The sequence below is a fragment of the Malaclemys terrapin genome, chromosome 9, assembly GCF_027887155.1.
Source record: "Malaclemys terrapin pileata isolate rMalTer1 chromosome 9, rMalTer1.hap1, whole genome shotgun sequence".
NCBI lineage: Eukaryota > Metazoa > Chordata > Testudines > Emydidae > Malaclemys > Malaclemys terrapin.
Window position 1 is genome coordinate 51,328,998 of NC_071513.1, and position 22,332 is coordinate 51,351,329.

At 47.8% G+C, this 22,332-nt stretch overlaps 1 protein-coding gene across 1 annotated transcript in view; it reads right to left on the bottom strand.

Moving 5' to 3' along the window:
* Nucleotides 1-4,024: 4,024 nt before the first annotated feature.
* The window catches only part of SLCO2A1 (solute carrier organic anion transporter family member 2A1), an 85,226-nt gene continuing 66,918 nt past the window's right edge, over nt 4,025-22,332 (bottom strand). The window contains exons 10-14 of the mRNA XM_054038844.1: nt 15,194-15,353; nt 9,474-9,643; nt 7,331-7,395; nt 6,048-6,168; nt 4,025-5,037 (exon numbers count right to left, since the gene is read on the bottom strand). Of these exons, the coding sequence (XP_053894819.1) occupies nt 4,917-5,037; nt 6,048-6,168; nt 7,331-7,395; nt 9,474-9,643; nt 15,194-15,353 (637 nt within the window). The 3' untranslated portion in view covers nt 4,025-4,916. The remainder of the gene's footprint in view (nt 5,038-6,047; nt 6,169-7,330; nt 7,396-9,473; nt 9,644-15,193; nt 15,354-22,332) is intronic.

A 22,332-nucleotide genomic window follows, 5' to 3' on the forward strand; every position in this document is an offset into this window, starting at 1 on the left:
CTCAGCTGAGGGTCACTGTCTAGTTCAGGGTCTCTGATAAAGCCTCATCTTTCCCCAGCACTGTCCCAACGACCCTTTTTTCTCCACAGAAGAAACAACTACTATCGTTGAGTGAAAGGATGGCCCAGTGGTTAGGACAATGGGTTAGGTCTCAAGAGACCTGTGTTCAGCTTCTTGCTCCACCACTGACTTCCTGTGTGACCTTGGACAAGTCACTTAGCCTGGTTGTGCCTCAGTTTCTCCATCTGTAAAATGAGGCTAATAGAACTGCCCTTCAGATTCTCAGATACTAGGGTAATGGGGGGGAGGGCATTCAAGCCCCACAGAGAGGTGATATTTATGTGGCTAGCTTTATTTAACACACCTGGCCATGCCTGCAGATGGCCACAGCACCCACAACTGGCCAGCTTCTCAGGTGCTCAGCTCCTATTCAGACACCTATAAGGGGCAGATTTTCAGGGCTTCCGCAGAGGTTGGGTGCATACCAGCTTTGGCAGCGTACCTGTGCCATCTAGTGACAAAGCAAAATACAGCACTACTGCGTGGGCGGGAGGAGGGGGAGTGAAGGGATTACAGAGCAGGGAGTGAGGGAAAAAGAAAGAGGGATGACTACAAAGGTTAGAAGGGGCAAGAGTGAGCCAAAAGGGAGGTGAGGGTAATGTTAATACAAAGGCAATACTAGACCACCCAGACTGATAGATTCCACTTGCCTTTCTCAGCTGTGACATAATTGTCCCTTTCTATTGTACATGTCTGAGTCTAGTTCCAAAACATCAGCCCGGCCTCCCACGTGGGTGTTTGCCAGAAGGCTGCTATAAAGAATGCACTGTATTACGACTGCCAACTGCCTCATGAAAGAAAGTGTTGCCTTGGGGCGGGAAGTGAGACAGGTATCGGCTAGGCAGTGGCTCTCTTGGTCTTGAGGTGCCTAACGCCACACTACAGCAGCTGCTTGGGGTAATGCAGGGAGATGCATGCTCCTGATGGACTCATCAACACCACTTGCCAGAGACCCAGCGTATTCCATGGCGAGCTTCCCGCCAGCTCCAGGCCAAGCCTGACCTTCAGTAGTTTGTGAGCTCTCAGCAAATCCCAGCTCAAGCTGGTCTGGCTGCCAGCACAAATCACAAGGCCCGAGACCAGCAATTTAGGACCTTGATTCGACAGCACCACTCCTTCTGATCTCTCCCAGCCTTGCTGTTTGATATAATTCTCCAGCAGCCCAGCCAGTCCCGGCACAAGCCGCCTGAGATTTGTTCCTTTGCAGATTCCAAAAGCTAAGGAGGACAATAGAGAGATCTGACAATAAAGCAGCAGTCACACCTTTAAATGCCCCCTGGTGCTTTGGGAGCAGGGTACCAAGACGGTGATTCCTACAGCACCCAGCTGGGTGGAGGCTGGAGAAAATGGAGGGGGGGGAATAGTGGGGAGCTTTGGGATGAAGGTGGATGGTGTTGTGAAAGGAAATGAACATTAATGCAAGCCCTGCTAACCCAGCATGGCTCTTTGCCCCCATTAGTGGCTAAACCATGTAGAGAGATTTATGAACCTGCTACTGCCTCTGAGCTAAGAGTTCAATCAGTGGCAGCTCATGCTTTTAGAGCCCACAGTCCAAGTTTTGATCCCCACTGATGACCAGAATAAGGGCATTATTGTGAACTGGCTCATTCAGCATATGTTTGCGTAGTGCTGATGCCTCTGGGTGGGTTGTTGGCACAGGGTTTGAACCTGGGACCTCTGGATCTTAATATATGAGCCTCTACTGCCTGAGCTAAAAGAGCCCCATCACTTACCCAAACCAGGAGCAGGCTCATTGGCTTCTAGCTGGCCTAGCCACAACTAGAGGTGGGTTAACTACCACCCCAAGCAGGTATTGCTTACACCTCTTCGTGTATTATCATCGTGCCTGCCTGCTTCTTCACCATCCTCCATTCCAAAATAAATCTAAGGGTGAAGTGCATGACTCTTCTTCCATCACTGTCCCCAGTACCAAGCCCCAAGTCTCACTGACTTCCCAAGGCTGGAAATCGATCCCCTCTAGGCATCTCAAGTCATGGTTCTCAGGATCAGTGGCCATTTTTGAAAGCGTTGGCCCGAGGTCAGACGGTCCATAGCACTGTTGGGAATGAAACCCAGATGGTCTTGTTACTCAGCTGTGCCTTAATCACAAGGCCATGGTTCCTAGGACATGTGGGACCAGGCTTTCCAGAGAGCTCAGTGCCAAGCTGTCGAGTGCTGAGCACAGATCAGTGGGCCCAAATTTTCAGAAGAGCTGAGCTCCCTCTAGGCACCTAAACAGGGGCCAGATTTTCCAAAGAGCCCAGCAATCAATGTGCAGAAAATCTGGCCCTGTGAGGGGGTACTTGAAAGTCTGGCCCCTGCAGCCTGTTCTTGACTGGGGGGCGGGAAGAAGCTCTGACCCCAAGCTGGAGAATGTGGGGAAGCAGAGACTGGGAAGTGCACAAGTATAGACTAGCCCTTCGCTGAAGTCTCCTACGGAACCTCTGCCCTAGCCTGAAAGTTGTGGTGCCAAAAGAAACTGCTCCCACCTCTCCATGCCCAGCAGGCCCGTGCTGCGCATACTCAGATCTCAATGAGAACTCTCCCAATGAGCTTCCTTTGGGTTAATTCTGTCCCTTCTTACACAGAACTGTCTGCCCAGGAAATAGAACACCCCAGGTTGTAGCCCTAAGGATTAATCAGCTTGCTTGCATAGATATATCTTATAAACTTGAGGATTTGATATAATAGGTTTATAGATTTATATTAAAAATAAGTTTGGCTGTAATGCAAGAGACCTACAGGCCAAAACCCTGTATGTTAAGCTAAGGCAAAGTTAGCATATCTATATTGGGACCCTTTACCCAGAAAAGTAAATATGACCTATATAGATAAATAGATAAAACACCCATGCAGAGGAGTCTAGAGACCTTTACCTAGACCAATAGACAATGAAGGATGGCAAAGGGGATTTTTCAAAGTTGTACCTACAGACTTAACAAGTACACCACAAGTGCGCACATACCTGTCATCCATACGCACATACATACTAGACTATGGGGTAAGTGTACCCTAATATTTCTGTGGGAGAAGGATGAAATTTGGGCATAAGAGGAAGGATTTCCAACCAATGCCCTATAAAAAGGCGATTCATCTCGCCATTTAGATGCAATGCAATCTATCCACCTATCTACTGTTCATTGTCTCCATCTTCAACAACGTATCAAGGTTACCCATCCACGACGGCTATTAACTATTAATAGGCCGTACTTTGTTTCTTTTCAAACTTTAAGTTTTAAGGGGACTAGGCTAAGCTTGGTTTCCCTACACTTTATTTCAGTTTATGGTTTATTGAGTTAAGTTAGAGAGTAAACAGATTTAACAGCTCTTTGCATTAGCTTCCTCTGCCAGAAGTGTGAAACCAGAACCGCCAGAGGTCCTGTATCTTCCAGCACCAGTTTATCAAAACAGGGTGTGAGTATTAACCAACGTTTGCAGCACATAATATTGTATTATCATATGTATCTCTTGAATAACTGTGATACAACTGTAACTCTGTAATTCTCACTGTTTTACCATTTGCTTACTATTTCATTGATTTTAATAAAAAGTCTTTATGACAATAACTGTCTCTGTATGAGCTTCCTGTCATATCCCCGAAGGTCCTTTTATAAACGCTGTGAAGCCTGATTCAGGACAAACTTTATCTTCTGATCAAACAAACTGGCAAGCCTAAACCCATACTAATTAACATCAATAATAATAATTATTAATATTATTAATTAATTAAAATTCAATAAAATTAAATTAAGTTGATAAATTAAATCAACACTACTAACACACCCCAAAACAGGCTACAAGGTGGGCCTGATCCTGTGAGGTGATGGGGTCCTCCCTTCCTATTGACTTCAGTGAAAGGTGCTGCTCAGCACCTCCCAGGATCTGAGTCCATCAGCACAACAAGCAGAGCCCAGGGGAAAGGAAAGGAGATCTCCCACAGGGCATTCAATAAAGCACCCGAGAGTAGTAAACGTGGATTTTATTTAAAAACGTGACATTGCACAGTAAACTACTAGCAGTAACTTCATACAGTTCATCTACCTGTGTCCACGCTGGCCTGCGTGTGAGGGGGAGGGGAAAAGATCTCTGAGCAGAGACTACATTTCTTTGATTGCTAATGCCATGACTGGCCCCCACTCCCTCCTCTGGTCCCCCCGACAGGCCAGGTATAGCATACATGGCATGGGATAGAATACATTGGACTGAAGCAAGCTCTTTAACAGACACAGTGGGTGGACAGGAATTTCTGGAGCGGTGGGACAGGGCTCTCGATCCTTGTCCCTCTTCCCCAGCCTATACACACGGCTTTCACAGCTGTAACAGCTTTACCCCAAGTAGAATTTTTCCTGCATGTTCAAAGTCTTCCAAGAGGATAGATGCTCTTGGGGCAGTCCAGGAGCTCCTCCTCACAGGCCAGACCCCTCTTCTATTTCTCCTTTGGAAAACAAAAAGAACATCCCCTTTTCTTTGGGGATGTGTGACGCTCTGCCGGAGAACACCTTGCTCTCAGATCCCAAATGGGTTCTCAGCCATCGGCTCTTCTTTTCCACGTGTCCTAGGAAATCCACACTGGCACCCCTTGAGGGCACTTTGCTTTGTAACACTGAGTGGCCATTTATGGTAAACGGTTGGCCCCCGAAAGCCCAGTTTGTTCTCCATTCTCTCCTCGGAAGTGCAAAAATGTCTGGCCATGGTCTGCATAGCTGGGTTACAGAACAATTTGCATAGTGGAGCTCAGAGCTCAGCCGCTAATATGGAGTTGTTTTCTTACAAAATACAACTAAAAGACTAAGTACTGGTAGTAAATATGGACAGGCTAGGAAGGGTGCGCTTGTGGGTCCGTTTGCAGGGCATGGCTAGACCAGGCCAGCTGCCTTCTCTTGCACATTGTATTCCTTGTTCTTCTTCACCCGCCAGTTGATGATGACTAGCAGCAGAATGCCAAGAAGTTTATACCCTATCTGGAGGCCTATGTATCTGGCAAGAGAAAGAAATAGAGAAAAAGAGCAGTGTGAAACTGTCAGGAACAAACTCCGATCTGATGGGGCCAGTCCCTGTGCTTGCTAAGATGGCCCTGCTGCTCTCTTGGAATGAGCCCCGAGCTCTGCTGAACCTTTGGAGTCTGCAAGCTGACCGAGGAGAGGCAGTGCAGTGCCATAGCTAGGGCGGTGGCTTCCTGGCTCTGCCACTGAGTGCTGTGACCTCGGGCAACTCCTGGCTCCCCTGTTTGCCTCTCCCAACATCTGTGTGTTTAGCCTGGAAGCTCTTCAGTGCAGGGACTTTCTCCTGCATGGCCAGCACCTACCACAATTCTGCCCCATCTCGACGGTGGGTTTTCAGACCTCCTGGGACACCAATAACACCACTAACTGTTCAGCTCTGATAGTTAGTTGTGCTGCACGGGGGGCTCTGCAATGAGACCGGCGCTCTGTGTGTGAGAGAGGGGTCATCCTAACTCGGAGCCCTCTCCTAGCTACACTTTAGCCTATCCTAAAAGAAAATCCCTCCAGCTAAAATATAACCCAGGCAGGAGACAGGTTACTTGCCTCACATCTAGCAACCCAGCGAGGGAGGAACATCTCTACACTGCTGAGGGGTAGGGTCTTTGGCTTATCCCACTATTTACAGTAGCGGCAGTGCTCAGACCATGCTCACACATGCCCTTCCTCTCCCATAGTCTCCTCTCAATCCCCTCCTTTGGTCTGGTTTGCCTGCCCCCAAGTCCCTGGACTATCTTGAGCATGCAGCCAGTTGCCTGATCGCCCCTGCTGACGTCTTTCTCAATCCTCTGAGCCAACTGAAAAGAGAAAAACTCTCAGGAACCCCCTTCCCAATGCCGCCTTCTGCCACCGCTTGGCTGTCAAAATGGACTCCCCAGGGCCTGGTGCTCTGAAGGCAGTGGGAGCGTATGGCTCCCTGAGAACCACCAGCCTGACCCATTCCGAGGTGGGGATGGGCTTGTCCCCAGGAGAGCTGGCTCTGAGTACCTGCTACGAAGGAAGTCGTTGTTGTAGTAGGCACAGAATCCTCGCTTGCTGCATTGCTTATTCCAATGGAGGCAGGAGGAGTCAATGATGACACCAAAGAGAGCTGGAGCAGGCAACCAGGCTGCCATGGCCAGGGGGAGAAGGGGAAAAAAGCATGTGAGACCAGTGTCACACTCCTTGCCCCACAATATAGACATAGCTGCCTATTTAAATTCCCTCTCCTGTTTGCATGGAGGGTGTTTCAAACCCAGCCTGGAATCCTGCTCCCCCTGAGGGCAGGCCTGATACTTTGCATCTGCTTTACCCCATCTGGAGCACCCTTTCCATTATAAGCCAACCCAGCTGCTTGGGCGCCATGCCAGGACTCTCCCATCGTGCCTATGCTTTGTCTGGTCCCTGTAGCTGGAACTCAGTCAGTGGCTTACTGAGGCTGTATGCAAGACATGCGTTGCAGGCACCAGGACTGGCTGTGTTCATGGGGTGATTCTGCCCGACCCTTGGATGCACAAACAAAATGGCATCCTGTGCACAATGTGACCTTGCGCTCCCTGTGCATGCCAGGTCATGCCACAGGGAGGACGTCATTTTGCATGCAAGAGTACAATTGCACGCCTGACTAAAAACATCCCAGCATGCACTGGCCTCAGTCCCAGTCACTCTCTCTTCAGAGCTCAACTTGAAACCTTCCTCTTCACTTTAACCTGTCACTGAAATTGACCCCTCCATTTTTGCTTTTCCCCAGCCTTCTGTCAGTGGCTACCTACTTCGCACCACTAATGGGGCCTTGAAACGGACATCAGTTACACTTACACTCCCCTTACAGCTGCTTGACGTTGGTGGGAGAGATCCTCAGCTGAAGTCAAGGGAGGTCTGATGATTTCCACCAGCTGAAGATCTGCCCCCCACAGCAGTGTAAAGCAGGGTCAGTGTAAAAGAGAATTGGGCTCTACATTCCTTTCCTGGCTGCATGATAGCGGCTGCACCTTTTTATAATAATAATGGAGATATCCTATCTCCTAGAACTGAAAGGGACCTTGAAAGGTCATCGAGTCCAGCCCCCTGCCTTCACTAGCAGGACCAAGTACTGATTTTGCCCCAGATCCCTAAGTAGCCCCCTCAAGGATTGAACTCACAACCCTGGGTTTAGCAGGCCAATGCTCAAACCACTGAGATATCCCAACTAAATCATCCCAGCCAGGGCTTAGTCAAGCTTGCTTCTTTCCTCCCAGTTTGTGCAATAATTGGTGGCTTGTACAAGGAGCTCGAGTCAGACAGACACTCACCTAACAGTCTCATCAGTAAGAATTGGACTCCAATAGCAAATGACTTTTCATCCTGGTTCACCAACCTGTAGGGGAGAAGTTAGAGAAGATCAGATCCAAAAGCTGGACTCGTCATTTTTGATGTATTGCCCTGTGCAGATAATTAACAGGTTGGAATCTGCATTCTGGTGGCTTGGGGCTCACCACATCTCATGGGATGTGCAAAGCTTAAAGATACAGTCAAGCCAGATTTCTCTTGATATGAAAGATGTGGGGGAAAGGGATGTTTAAGTAATTCCTGAGGGAATTGGCCAGATTCAGAGGGGACGTCACTGGTGATTGGAGCTGGCTGGAAAATGGTAAGTATTTTCTGTGAAAAAAATCAAAAGAAAGGAGAAATATTTCCCCCTAAATATTTTGCAGAATTTTTCCATGAAAAACTGAAAACGAAGGGCTGAGAGAGGATCTGATTGCTGTCTATAAATTCATTAGTGGGTAAACACCTGGGAGGGAGAAGAGCTATTTAATCTAACAGACAATATTGGCACAAGAACAAATGGGTATGAAGTGGCTGTGAGTACAGTTAGGCTGGAAATGAGAAAGTTTCTATCCATCATAGGATGGAGGTTCTGGGATATTCTTCCAATAGGAAGAGTGGGGGAAGCAACCTAAGAGAGGGGGAAGCAACCCAATTATCTTTAAGATGGAGCTTGATAATTATATGACAGATTACACGTCTGCGACAGTAGGTGACTGGACTGTGGCCCAAGTGGTCCCTCCCAGTTCCATGTTCTATGAAAACCCAAAACCTGTTGGATCTTGAAAACTGAAGTATTTCTGGTTTTCAGAAACCTCACCCCAAACAAACATTTTCCAGTTTTTGAAATATTGGTTGTTTTTGAAAACTGAATTTTTTTCCGTTTCTGTTTTTTCATAAACCCCCTCAGAAAATGTTATCCAAAACAAAAAATGTTTGCAAAACTTGGTTTAGAAACAAGGCGGTTTTCTTGTTAGAAACCTGTTTCTAAGACAAATGCTGCTCAGCTCGCTGGTGATGTAAGTCACTCCTTGGCGGTGAGTGGAAGGAACTGATGTGCTCAAGGACAGAAAGGGGAAGTAGCAGGAAAGGCAGCCAGCAGACGCGATGAAGGTAAAGAGTGGGAGGAGTTCCACAGCCTCTTGGTTGATTTTACTGCTGCATCCACTCAGTGGAATGTAACTTATACCACCACTTACATCACATCTGAATTTGGTCCAATGACTTAGTATATTCAGATATCTAACAAGCAAGTTCCATTGGGGCCATGCAGCAATTTCACACCTTCCTTGAGCATATGAAGGACACTATTCTTTTGGAAATCTGGGTCTCTGGACAGGACTGGAGGAGATAGGTGAGTTCTGACCTGGTGAAGAAAGTAGCTTTGGGCTGAAGAGCATGCAGCGGGGAGATGGGGATGAAGGGCAGAGGAATGAGAAAGAGGCAAGGGCTGCTGCATTCAGCTAGGAGGAAGAGGCTCTTGGGGAGCCCTGTGTCTTAAGGGGGTCCAAAAAGTTGGTGGATCTGGGTTGGGTTTAGTCTTAATTCACCTCTGCTTGCGAGCCTAAGAAAATACAGGGCCAGATCCTCAGCTGCCATAAATCCATGTAGCTCCATTGATATCCCTTAGTTCTGATATTGACTTCCATGGAGCTCAGCCAATCAGCACCTGCTGAAGACCTGGCCCATACTTCCTGGCCTTTCTTTAAAAGACAACATACCAAACCCAGTCTCCTAGTTGCCTCTTGCCAGTGATAGACCTAGGCTTTGTGACTCATGCAGCCGCATAAAGTCTAACTCTTTCAGAGCCCCCACCACACACAGACACTCACCCCACTAGCCGGAATAGCATCCCCAATTCCACATCCGGCAGACCACATCAGAGAAAGAGTTCCCCAACTGCCCTCCCCGGGCTCCAATTCAAAAGTCCATGTAGGGGTGCCACAAACAGTCACAGACTATTATACATGGGCAAGGAGGGGTGTGTCACCCCAGGCAGTCAGGAATGAGGCAGCCCATGTGGAGAGAACAAGGAGAAGAACTGGTCATAGATGGGGAGGAAATTTGCCAGTGCTTTGCATGTGATACTTCATATGAGGTCCCATGAAACTGAACTTTGTTGCTTACCGTAATACCATCATGTAGAGGGGATTGTGAGACAGGCAGGCTATCAGCGCAGCACACGAGATGAGGAATATGACAGGAAGAAGTAAATGGGAACAGCTGACCTGACAGGAACCTGTCTTTGCTGAGGACTGTCCATTCTTGGTGTGGATACAGGAGCAGTTCACGTAGATCTGTTTAGGGCATTAAAAAAGGACAGTAAAACATCTCCTGAGATCAGTGTATCTGGAGCAGAATTTCTGGGACTCTAACCATCCCAGTTCTCTTCTCCCACCAGTTTTCCATGGAGTAATGGCACTGGCCTCAGTGGTAGGAGTGAGCAGAATATGGCCAATATTAAAAAAATAATATTGTGAAGTCATCATTCAGTGCTTAGTGATGCTTGCTCAACAGGAACCTGGCATAGCCCAGGAAGACCTAGATCTCACACAGTTACTAAAAGTCCTACTGAAAAACAAAACACCTAAAAAACATATCCAAAATGTAGGCTACATAAAAAAGCCACAAGAGTACAACAGTGCAGGAAACCAGCAGCAGGGCAAGGGGCTACCCAGTTTATTGTGTTCAGAGCAATATGTATGATTATCTGCCTTGTGGGCAGATGGCGTGTGTGTGCATGCGGTACAGGAAACTCATGGCTCTCAGAGAAAGAGTACAGGCTCTGAAGGCCACAGTGGCTGAGCTGGAGGAGCATAGGAGGACAGAGGTTCAGGGAGGAGACCTCCACCTCCTGTCTGACAGCTCGTGTGTCAAGGAGGATGAAAGTCACAGGGCAGGAGATCATAGAATCATAGAACATCAGGGTTGGAAGGGACCTCAGGAGGTCATCTAGTCCAACCCCCTGCTCAAAGCAGGACCAATCCCCAACTACATCATCCAGCCGGGGCTTTGTCAAGCCTGACCTTAAAAACCTCTAAGGAAGGAGATTCCACTACCTCCCTAGATAACCCATTCCAGTGCTTCACCACCCTTCTAGTGAAAACGTTTTTCCTAATATCCAACCTAAACCTCCCCCACTGCAACTTGAGACCATTACTCCTTGTTCTGTCATCTGCTACCACTGAGAACAGTCTAGATCCATACTCTTTGGGACCCCCTTTCAGGTAGTTGAAAGCAGCTCTTCTGCAGACTAAACAATCCCAGTTCCCTCAGCCTCTCCTCATAAGTCATGTGCTCCAGCCCCCTAATCATTTTTATTGCCCTCCGCTGGACTCTTCCACATCCTTTTTGTAGTGTGGGGCCCAAAACCTGGACACAGTACTCCAGATGATGCCTCATCAATGTCAAATAGAAGGGAATGATCACGTTCCTCGATCTGCTGGCAATGCCCCTACTTATACAGCCCAAAATTCTGTTAGCCTTCTTGGCAACAAGGGCACACTGTCAACTCATATCCAGCTTCTCATCCACTGTAACCCCTAGGTCCTTTTCTGCAGAACTGCTGCCTAGCCATTCGGTCCCTAATCTGTAGCAGTGCATGGGATTCTTCCGTCCTAAGTACAGGACTCTGCACTTGTCCTTGTTGAACCTTATCAGATTTCTTTTGGCCCAATCCTCTAATTTGTCTAGGTCCCTCTGTATCCTATCCCTACCCTCCAGCGTATCTACCACTCCTCCCAGTTTAGTGTCATCTGCAAACTTGCTGCGGGTGCAGTCCACGCCATCCTCTAGATCATTAATGAAGATATGGAACAAAACCAGCCCCAGGACCAACCCTTGGGGCACTCCGCTTGATACTAGTTGCCAGCTAGACATGGAGCCATTGATCACTACCTGTTGAGCCCGATGATCTAGCCAGCTTTCTATCCACCTTATAGTCCATTCATCCAGCCCATACTTCTTTAACTTGCCGGCAAGATCATCAAGCTGGAGCAGAGGGACATGATCCCATAGTTGAGACTCACCTTCCGGATGATGTCATGGTATCTTCTTGCACTGAGGATATCCCTCCAGGGCAGGGAACCCAGTTATTAAGATAAGACAGGCCATAATAGTACCAGAAGCAATTATTAGAGCCATAGATAGTTGGATTTGTGATGACCAGGAGAATGGCATGATGAACTGCCTACCGGATGTGAAAGTAATGGATCTCATGAGACATCTAGATAACCTTATAGGTAGTACTGGGGAGGAGCCAGTGGTCATGGTACATGTAGGTACCAATGACATTGGGAAAGGCAGGAGAGAGGACCAGGAGGCCAAATTTAGGCTGCTAGGTAAGAGATTAAAGTCGAAGGCCTCCCTTGTAGCATTCTCTGAAATGCTTCCAGTTCCACATGCAGAGTCAGTAAAACAGGCAGAACTGCAAAGTCTAAATGCATGGATGAGACAATGGTGTAGGGCGGAAGGATTTAGGTTTATTAGAAACTGGGGAACCTTTTCAGGAAGGAGGAGCTTCTACAGGAATCAAAACGTAACCAGATTGCTGGCATGTAAAATTAAAAAGGTTGTGGAGAATTTTTTAAGCTAAGGGCTGGGGCAAGTGGACAGGTGCAGAGGAGCACCCGGTTCAGGCGGAGACATCCCTCAGGGATGAATTCATTAAAGTGGAAACTCCATAGCCTAGTAAAGAGGATAGGAAAGAAGTTGGCAAAGTACAGGTGGAAGCTAGTGAGGAACAGTCAAATGTAGAAAAATCCATTTCAATATAACCAACTGAATATTGATAAAACATACAAATGCTTATATACAAACGCAAGAAGTCTACATACTAAGATGGGTAAACTAGAGTGCCTAACATTAAATGAGGCTATTGCTACAGCAGGAACCATGGAAACTTGGTGGAATGAGGATAATCAATGGGACACAGTAATATTAGGGTATAAAATATACAGGAATGACAGAGTAGGTTACTCTGGTGGGAGAGTAGCACTATATGTTAAAACAGCATAAAGCCAAATAAGGTGAAAATCGGAAATGACTCGAACAGAACCATAGTATCTCTGTGGACAGAGATTTGATGCTTGAATAATAAGAGTCTAGCAGTAGGAATATACCATCGACCACCTGACAGGATGGTGACAGTGACTGTGAAATGCTTAGGAAGGTTAAAGCTACAAAACCAGAAAATGTCATAATAATGGATGATTTCAACTATCCTCATAGTGACTGGGTAAATGGCACCTCAGGACATGACGCAGACATGAAATTTCTAGACACCATGAATGACTGCTTCTTGGAGCAGCTAATCCTGGAGCCCACAAAAGGAGAGGCAATTCCTGATTTAGTCTTAAGTGGAGCACAAGATCCGGTCCAAGAGGTAATGATAGCTGAACCACTTGGTAATAGCAACCATAATGTAATTACATTTAGCATTCCTGTAGGGAGGAAGTACACCAAAACCCCCACCCCAGTGACATTTAACTTTAAGAAGGGGAACTACACAATAATGAGGATGCTAGTTAGATGGAAAATAAAGAGAGCAGTCAGGAGGGTAAAATGCCTGTCATAGCTGGGTCATGGGCGGCAGACCTAGCAGTCAGAACCAGAGTCCACAGTCACAAGACAGGGGTCAAGAGCCAGCTGGGTCAGGACTTCAAGAGGTCAGAAGCAGGAGACAAACGGGAGATCCGACCCACGTGTCAGGTACCAGGGGCTCAGAGGCAGGTGACAAACTGCAGGTCAGGAACCACAAGACAGATGCCAACAGGCCAGGTGGGTCAGTAGGCCAGAAGATCAAGCCAGGGACACAGGAGCGGGAAGCAGGAAGCACAAGGCACAGAGTCCAGAGCAGGGTGGAGCCCACTAGTTCAAATAACTTCCTGCTGCTGGCTCAAACGGGGCCAGCAGGCCAATCAGCCATGCTGGGATGCTACCAATCAGACCTCAGGGGCAGAACCTCATGTGTCTCAAGTGAGCTATTGCTAACATCCGCCAGGTGAAGAGTTGGGGCATGGCTGCTCCCAGGCAGACCTGTAGGTTGTAGCAGCAGGCAAAGTACTTTAAAACACCATAATAGAGGCTCAGACTACAACAACAAAAGTAAGTAGATCAGAAGCAGGAAGCCTGCCAAACAATCAGTGGGGCCACTGGACGATCAAGGTGCTAAATGAGCGCTCAAGGAAGACAAGGTCATCACAGAGATGCTAAATAAATTCTTTGAATCCATCTTCACTGCACAGGATGTGAAGGGGATTCCCACATCAGAGCTATTCTTTTTGGACAATAGATCTGAAGTATTGTCAGAGACTGATGCGTCAATAGAAGAGGTTTTAGAACAGACTGACAAACTAAAAAGTAATGAACTTCCCCAATTTATTAGAATTCTTTGAAGGAGTCAACATGCACATGGAGAAAGGTGATCTAGTCGATATAGTGCACTTGGATTTTCAAAAAGCCATTGACAATGTCCCTCATCAAAGGCTCTTAAGGAAACAAAGTAGCCATGAGATAAGAGGGAAGGTCCTCTCATGGATCAGTAACTGATTGAAAGACAAGGAAACAAAAGGTAAGAATAAATGGTCAGTTTTCACAATGAAGAGAGGTGAATAGCAGGGTCCCCCAAGGATCTGTCCTGGGGCCTGTGCTGTTCAAAATATTCATTAATGATCTGGAAAAGGGGGGTGCACTGTGAAGTGGCAAAATTTGCAGATGGTACAAAATTGTCCTAGATAGGTAAATCCAAAGCTGACTGTGAAAAGGTACAAAGGATCTCACTAAACTGGGTGACTGGGCAACAAAATGTCAGATGAAATTCTACATCGATAAGTGTAAAGTAACGCATATTGGAAAACACAGTCCCAACTATACATATATATGCAATGATGGGTTCTAAATTAGCTGTTACCACCCAAGAAAGATGTTGAAGTCATTGTGGATCGTTCTCTGAAAACTTCCACTCAATTTGCAGCTGTGGTCAAAAACTCCTATAGTATGTTAGAAATTATTACGAAAGGGATAGAAAATAAGACAGAAATTATCATAATGCCTCTATATAAAGTCCTGGTGCGCGCACACCTTGAATACTGTGTCCGGTTCTGGTCGCCTCATCTCAAAAAGAACACAGAGGAACTGAAAAAGACTCAGAGAAGGACACTAAAGATGAACAGGGGTATGGAATGGCTTCCATACAAGGAGAGAATAAAAAGATTAGGGCTGTTCAGCTTTCAGGACATTGGAAATGTCTCCATTTTTCATTGCTTTGATTAAAACTTTAGACATTTTTAATAGCTACACAATGCTTGTTTGAGATGTATCGCTATGCCAAGCAGAATTTGTTCAGTGTTTAACCTGGAACCGATAATCCAGAAGAACAGGCATCCATGGTGATAAATCATGTTTGGTGTGAAGAGGAAGAAAGTCAAATGATTGCAAGCCTCATCAAAGCTCTTCTTTTGCTTTGAGGCAAAATTAATTATACTTGTCCAAGTGTTCCGTGATCACCTTATTCCAAACATGAAGCTCTGGGGAAAGTCCTGCGCTCAGAGAAGTATGCACATGCTACTGGTGAGTCAGAAGCTGGCATGGCAATACCAATGCACACTTAGAGAGAAGTGCCCTTTGTTGGGACTGTTTTGCAACCCGCAACAACGTCACCGCAAAAGCACCGTGGGTTTTGATTCTGAGAAAATGACCACCACAGCTAGAGGTGGCTCCTGACACCTGATCTTATGGGCTTCCAGAAAACAGTTTAGATTCCAGCCCATCAATGTGACTTTGTTGGCCAGATGGCTCAGCAGTGTGTCATCTCCCCAGCCCCTGGAATCCAAGTTGCCGCTACTTACCACGTGCTTGGGAGTGGAGGAATTAACAACGGAATCCGTACAGCCAGCATCGCAGGGAGAGATATACTCCACGTTATTGTCTCCACAGACTGGGTGAAAGAGGTTCTCTGAGCAGGAGCACCCAGTGGGGCACTTAGCTTGTGATTGGGAACTTGATGTACTGCCAAGAAAATGGAAAAAATAAAATAAAATAAAATAAAAAAGGATAGGGAAAAAAACCCACCCTGTTGAATTCTATGCGTGGTTAACCAATTTCCCTGTCTCTGTTTGTGTTGGGCCACTGCCATGCAGTAGCCTGGCCTTGTGCCTGATTCCTATGCCCCGGCAGGTACTGCTAAGGTTTACAGTGAACTTAGCAGTAATTACTCACATGTGCACGCAAACAAACATTCACACACTTTTTTTTGGTGGAAAAATAATAATCAGATAGCTAGAAATTTAACTGGGCTAAGGCCTCCGTCTGAAACCACATAACACTCAAATCGGAAGTGGGGAGGGGGGAAATCAGTTCAATCAGAATTGAAGCTGGAAGCATGCTAGCTCGAACACACAAATTGAGGCAAGGGCTGCATTTAAACTTCACAGGACAAAAATCCCTACACTGATTTTTCTTTCCTTAGCACTACAGAGGAGCAGTAAATTTCTGCAGTAACATATGACCCAGTAATCCATCTTCAGGGATTACACTCAGTCAAATCTGGGGCGTGGTGGATGGCAGGAGAGACTGCTTATGCTTTACTTCCTGCAGCAAATAGCTAACAGTCACCTGGGACTTTCCAGGTAAAGGGATTTTCCACTGCTCATGGGCTGCTGGCACTGAGGTGGGGAAGATTTCCAGAGCAATGTAAGGCATCGGCCAATAGACATCAGACCATAGAAAGAGTTTGACTAGCCTGATTTGACCCAAGCAACCTGTAGGGGAAGGAGAAGAGCAGGTTAAGGGAGCCACTGGGGAGAAGAGACAGTATCTGGAGTGGCTCAAACAATAGCCAGAAAGTGCTAAGCCCAAACCTTGCCCTGGAAGTGGATTGAGTTCACTGGGCCTTCATGATGAGGTGGAAGGGGGCCTCTCTCTCTCTCTCTTTAGAAACAGTCTCCAGTTAAATCCCTTCTCCTGGCCCTATCTGACCTGTAGGATTTTGCCCTCCCCATTCAAAGTGACAAGGAATGTGGATTGTGGGTCCCTCCACTGCTGCCAGCTAGGGGTTCTGTGTACAGTGGATCCCTACAATCAGCAGTGGGGAACTCACTTACTACCTGTCCTGCCCAGGCTGCTTAGACATGGCAGCAAAGGGGCAAATGCCTGTTCTCCACTGTTGCATCTGACGAAGTGGGTATTCACCCACGAAAGCTTATGCTCCAATAAGTCTGTTAGTCTATAAGGTGCCACAGGACTCTTTGTCGCTTTTTACAGATTCAGACTAACACGGCTACCCCTCTGATACTGTTCTCCACTGTAGTCTCCCAAGCTGCCATCTCCTCCCATGCAATTGTAACCCACACACCTCCTGGGTGTAGTGCTCTGTCTCAGCTAGTGGCACCATGACCACTGAGAGACAGAGATTAGAGTCTGCTCTACAGCTGTAGCTAAGGGCCATATGGCTTTTAGCTCATGCAGTAGAGGCTCATGCATTTAGCTCCAGAGGTCCCAGGTTCGATCCCGCCCGCTGACGACTGGAGTCTGTCAGTGTTACACAATTATCAGAGAAACTCCAGCCCCACGCCTTCAAGCTGGGGAGTGACAAACGTGGTCTCAAATTAAATCATAAAATTAAAAACGACCACCCGGCAGTGTATTGGAGTCCAAGGGCCACGTTCCCTGACCTCGCCCCAGCATTTCCAAGGCAGGAATGAGGTAGAGTCAGACTTTAATACACAGCATCACAGTGTAAAGGGACTGTTGCCCCCTTACTAACATTCAGTGGGGTGTTTTGGTTGGCTAGCTCCCAACACTAAAAGGGGAAGGGTCGATGGGAAATCAAGAGCCTGAGACTGACAGTCCCCAGGGGCAATGGGGAGAGGCCAATGCTCCAGGTCAGCCTGATTGACAGGGTGGGCAGGCTAATCAGGGAGTCAGGAGGTCAGGGGAGTCCTGTCCTCCGTGTGAACTGGAATGGCCTGGGTCAGACAGAGTGGGGCCGAGCTAAGGAGAAAGCAGGGGCCCGAGCTAAGCTGCTGGAAGCAGAGCTACAGCCCCAGCCCCAGAACCAGAGCACAGCCCAGAGAGAGCAGATCCTGTACTGGGAGCAGAGATGCAGTCCCGGGGCCAGAGAAGCAGCCCAGGGAGCTGAAGGCAGAGCAGCAGCAGCAGCCATACTGAGGCCGAGTGGAGCTGGAGCCGGGGCTGCAGCAGTCTGGATCTGGGTGCGGTGAGCAGCTGGGGAGAGTGAGGGGGACCCTGGGCAGTGGGACCAGTACAGGGAGACGCCTCAGCCAAGAGGCTCTGCAGGCCAGACTTGGAGGGGGATCGTAACCCTGACAGGGTGGGGGCGACGCTGGGAAGAAGGGTCCTGCCACCTAGAGCCTGAGAGCTGGACACTGCCAGAGCAAGTGTCCAACTTGCAGCGTCTCTGTAGCACAGCCAGGGCCTGAGAAGGAGCCTGGGACCTACAAGGAACAGACTGAACTGCCCTGACATTCCAGAGACACTGTTTGCAATGTTCCCTGCCACAGAGCAGGGTGATGTGTTTTCCTTTAACTTTTCCCATTTTTCCTTATTTTTTTTTAAATTAATTGTTAATTAAACAACTTGTATTTGCTTTAAATTGTATGAAATGATCAGTGGGTCAGGGAGGTGCCCAGTGCAAAGAGAGTACCCCGGACTGGGGACACCCTAGCCCCTGTCCTGGGTGACCACAGCAGGGTTGGGGGTCGAGACCCCCAGGAATCCCGGGCCCAGCCTTGTCAGGGTTTACGAGGACTCTGCCAGACAGGAGAGTGGAAGGGGAGTCCTCAAGGGCAAGGAGGCCTCTGGGTAAAGGAAGTGGGAGTGAGGACTCAGATCCTTTTGCTAGCCCACTTCACCGGGGTAGTGCAGAAGCCAGGAAAGTTCCCCACAATAGCGGGACCATTCCCCCGTGTACAACAGCATGCAGATATCTCTCAGCAGTGTGGCACCTGCTCCCTGCATTCCACCAAAACACAGCAACTTGTCAGCAAGTGATGGGGGCAATTCAACCCTAGGGCCTGGTCAGCAGACACTGCCCCTGAGCTGATTGCGCCCCTCCCCCCCAACAGCGACCGGACATACACAAACATCTTAGTGAATTCTGACACCACTAGAGGGCACAGGTGTGCTGACCCATAGCTCCAAATGGCATCTCCAAAGAGCTTGCAAGCCCCAAGTCTCTGCCGCTCTGCTTCGCTTGTCCAGACTCTGATCTCAGACTGCAAAGAAGGGTGAGTGGCCTGGAACTGCAGCGGTAATGTGCTCAGAGACCTCCAGGTAAGTTACCAGCCCCTACAGAGTAGCCTGCTCTCTTCCTTCAGAACAGCGCCACCGCAATTAACACACAGTGTTGAACTCTAGGCTGGGAGGAATTCTTAGCTGGACCGAGGCTGATGGCCTGAGCTCCTGAAGCAAGCAGTCAGTCTGGCTTCAGCAGCAAGAGAACAGTGCTGAATGAAAGCACGGCCCGTGCCTTACAAATATTGGACACAAAGCTTTGTGCAGCTCAGTCGAGGGGCTGTCGTGACTGGTGCCTTCTAAATGTCTCGACTGAAGAACTGAGCCAGCTATGGCATGGGCCTTGAGGCCTTTGACGCCCTGCCTGCCTGTGAGAGGCAGGAATGGAAATACCGAGTTAGGTACCCGTGCCCTGAGGTGACTGGGATTCTTTTGCAAAGGATTTCATTCTAAGTCCTTTCACTCCTGTCTCTGAATCCTGGCCTCTCCAAGTGGGAGGTGCCTGAGGAAAGCAGCCCAGATGGGAAATACCACTGAGTGCTGGAGGGGGCTTTCAGGACTGTCCCACTAAAATCCTGCCATCAACTGAAGGGAGAGTCAGGGGAGCTCTTTGCCTCTGATGCGGGTCACTCTCTCTGCCTATGGCTAAATCTGCCCTGCCGGAGATCCCATTAAAAACACTTGCGAAGAGGGAATTTTTGGTGTATGGAAGCCTGCGTCACAAGATCCAGCCTTACCCTACTAAGCTATGAGCCGGGGGTGAGAATCTTGGCAGGACAAGCTCTTCAGAGAAGTAGGCTACAAGTGAGATTCCCTTTCCTAATGGGACCAACTTCCAGGATTCTCCCCTTTTCTTTTAGCTTCCTAGCAGGAGCCTGGAGCCAGCCAGGCTGGTGCCTCAGGCCCAAGAGTGAGAATCCTCTCTGTCTGCTCTGTGCAGGGAAGCAGAATGGCAGGTATGTGCTTTTCCCCATAGGAATGAATCAGATAGCCCCAACGGGCAGGAACTTTCCCGAGAGAAGAGTATCTTCTCCAATCTCCCCATCCTTGCAGTATCTGAGTAGCTCATAATCAGTAATAGATTTATCCTTACAACTCCCCGGGGACGTAGGGAAATGCTATCATCCCCATTTTACGTCGGGGAAACTGAGGCACGGAGCAGTCTTGTGATTTGCTCACAGTCATACCGGGAGCCTGTGGCAGGGCTAGAGAATGAACCCAGGACTCCTAGTCCCAAGTCAATGTCCTAACCCACAAAACTCCTTCCTGTCTCCTAGATCCTTTACCAGCTCCCCCACCACCACCCCACAATACAGGCTGAACATTGTGCTGTATGGCTAATTAGAGCTCCTCCACACATGGACAAATATTTTGGGGATCATTAGTAGATTTTTAAAATTGCCAACACTCCCAATGACTATTAACCACCGCTAACGAAGTACACTCAGTGCAGATCTTGCGAGCACCGTACAAATACTGCCAGCCATTTCCTAGAGTTTTGTTTGCCGAGCGCTGGTGTTGCTTTCCTTGGTTAGAAACATGTAAGCGTTTTTGTTTTAACTACGGGAGGATGAAGGGGGGAGAATGAATGGATAGAGTGGCCAGCTCCTGGCCCCTCCTGTTTGCAAGCAGCGCACCCCTGGGACAGAGGGCTTATCACAGGCCAAGAGAAACATCTGTGTGGAAGCCCCTTCATAAGATATTGGCAGTATGCTGGGAAATGGTCTGATTAAGGTGAAACTGACGAGCTCGGGATGGAGACCAAGTGCAACTTTATCTTAAATAAGTAAAAGGAGACAATAAGAGCCAAGAGTTCCCTCTCACACAGCCAGAGAGGCTATTCTCCAAGAGAAGGAGTGTGAGAGCCGCCTGGCTGTACTAACAGCCTTTAGACTGGGCAGGTGTTCCGTTAGCCAGAGCCCCTCTCCCTTTTAGAAATGTAGGGGTGAAATTTACAGAGGTAGCTTTGATTGATGTGGGAGTTGTGACGTTATTGATATAATCAGGGACTATATAGAACATGGTTGCAACCAAGGTCCTGTAGTGGCACCCAAATCTTGTATAAAGGGGGTCAAATGGGGTGTCTAAGAGAAGGTTATGGTTTACTGGTTATGATTATGCTGTCTGTGTGTGTATCAATTTTGTAGTTGAAGTTATGAATATTGGCTCTATACTGTCTGTATTTCAAACTTAAGCTGTGCTTCTGGGTGACATCCCAGACAAGCTGGTGTTAGCTCTGCTTAGCCTGCTTGATGGCCCATTAAGGACCATCAGCTATACAATGGACCCATTGAGAGAAGGCAAATATGCCTTGAGACTCAGCAAAGTATGCAGGAACTGGCCCATGTGACTCCAGACTCCATTTTGCTGTAATTTTCCACAGTAAGAACAAAGAGGTTCTTACACCTGGAAAAGACTATATAAGGCTGATGCCTCATCTCCATTTTGTCTTTAATCCTGCTTCTTACCTCTGGAGGGACTTTGCTACAAACTAAAGCTCTGAACAAAGGACTGATGACCCATCCCAGCTGGAGATGTTCCAGAGACTTGATTTGAACCTGCAGTTTATTCTATCGCTGCTGCAAGTCTGAACCAAGAACTTTGCCATTACTGTATGTAATTGATTCCATTTAACCAATTCTAACTCTCATCTATATCTTTTTCCTTTTATGAATAAACCTTTAGATTTTAGATTCTAAAGGATTGGCAACAGCGTGATTTGTGGGTAAGATCTGATTTGTATATTGACCTGGGTCTGGGGCTTGGTCCTTTGGGATCAAGAGAATCTTTCTTTTATTGGGGTATTGGTTTTCATAACCATTTGTCTCCATAACGAGTGGCACTGGTGATGATACTGGGAAACTGGAGTGTCTTAGGGAATTGCTTGTGTGACTTGTGGTTAGCCAGTGGGGTGAGACCAAAGTCCTCTTAGTCTGGCTGGTTTGGTTTGCCTTAGAGGTGGAAAACCCCCGGCCTTGGGCTGTAACTGTCCTGTTTTAAGCGTTTTGTCCTGAATTGGCACTCTCAGTTGGGTCCCGCCAGAACTGCATTGTTACAGGAGTCCATCAGGTAAACATTATGACTGCACTTGTTTGGAAAGGGGTGCTCTGTGCTGTATACCCTCTCTGTTCTCTGGCCGGTATATCTAGGCCCAGCAGGTTGGACATAGATTAAAGCCAGAAATGACCATAATGATCATCTGGTCTGACCTCCTGTATAGCCCAGGCTATAGAATGTCACACAGTTACCCCTGTATTGAGCCCAGTAACTGGTTATGCTTATAGCCAGCAACTGCAGAGATTAGATGGGAAATGATGCTGAAATAGATCACATGCCCAACAGACACAGAGACCATACTCTGATGAGACTCCTGGAAGGACCACCTCTGAAAGGCGGAACTTCCCAGGATGTGCTAACCCTGTCAGCCAATCAGCATTCAGAGTGCCCTTTTGAAGCTGATGCCATTGCACAGTGGCACCCCCTGGTTCAGAGGCAGCCAGGATACTCGCCCTTTTCCAAACACTCTTCTGCTCGGTCAGTCCTGGGGGAGCCCACCGAGGGGAGGTGTATAACATTCCTCTTCTAGGTGGTTGTGAGACTCTGCGCCGTCACAGCAGGGACATACAATTGATTTGGCTCATTCCAAAATATGCAATCTCAAGGAGCAGAAGGTAGCAAAGGGAGCAACGTGGAGGGTTAGTGTTGCCTGGCAAACGAGTATGTCAATGCTATG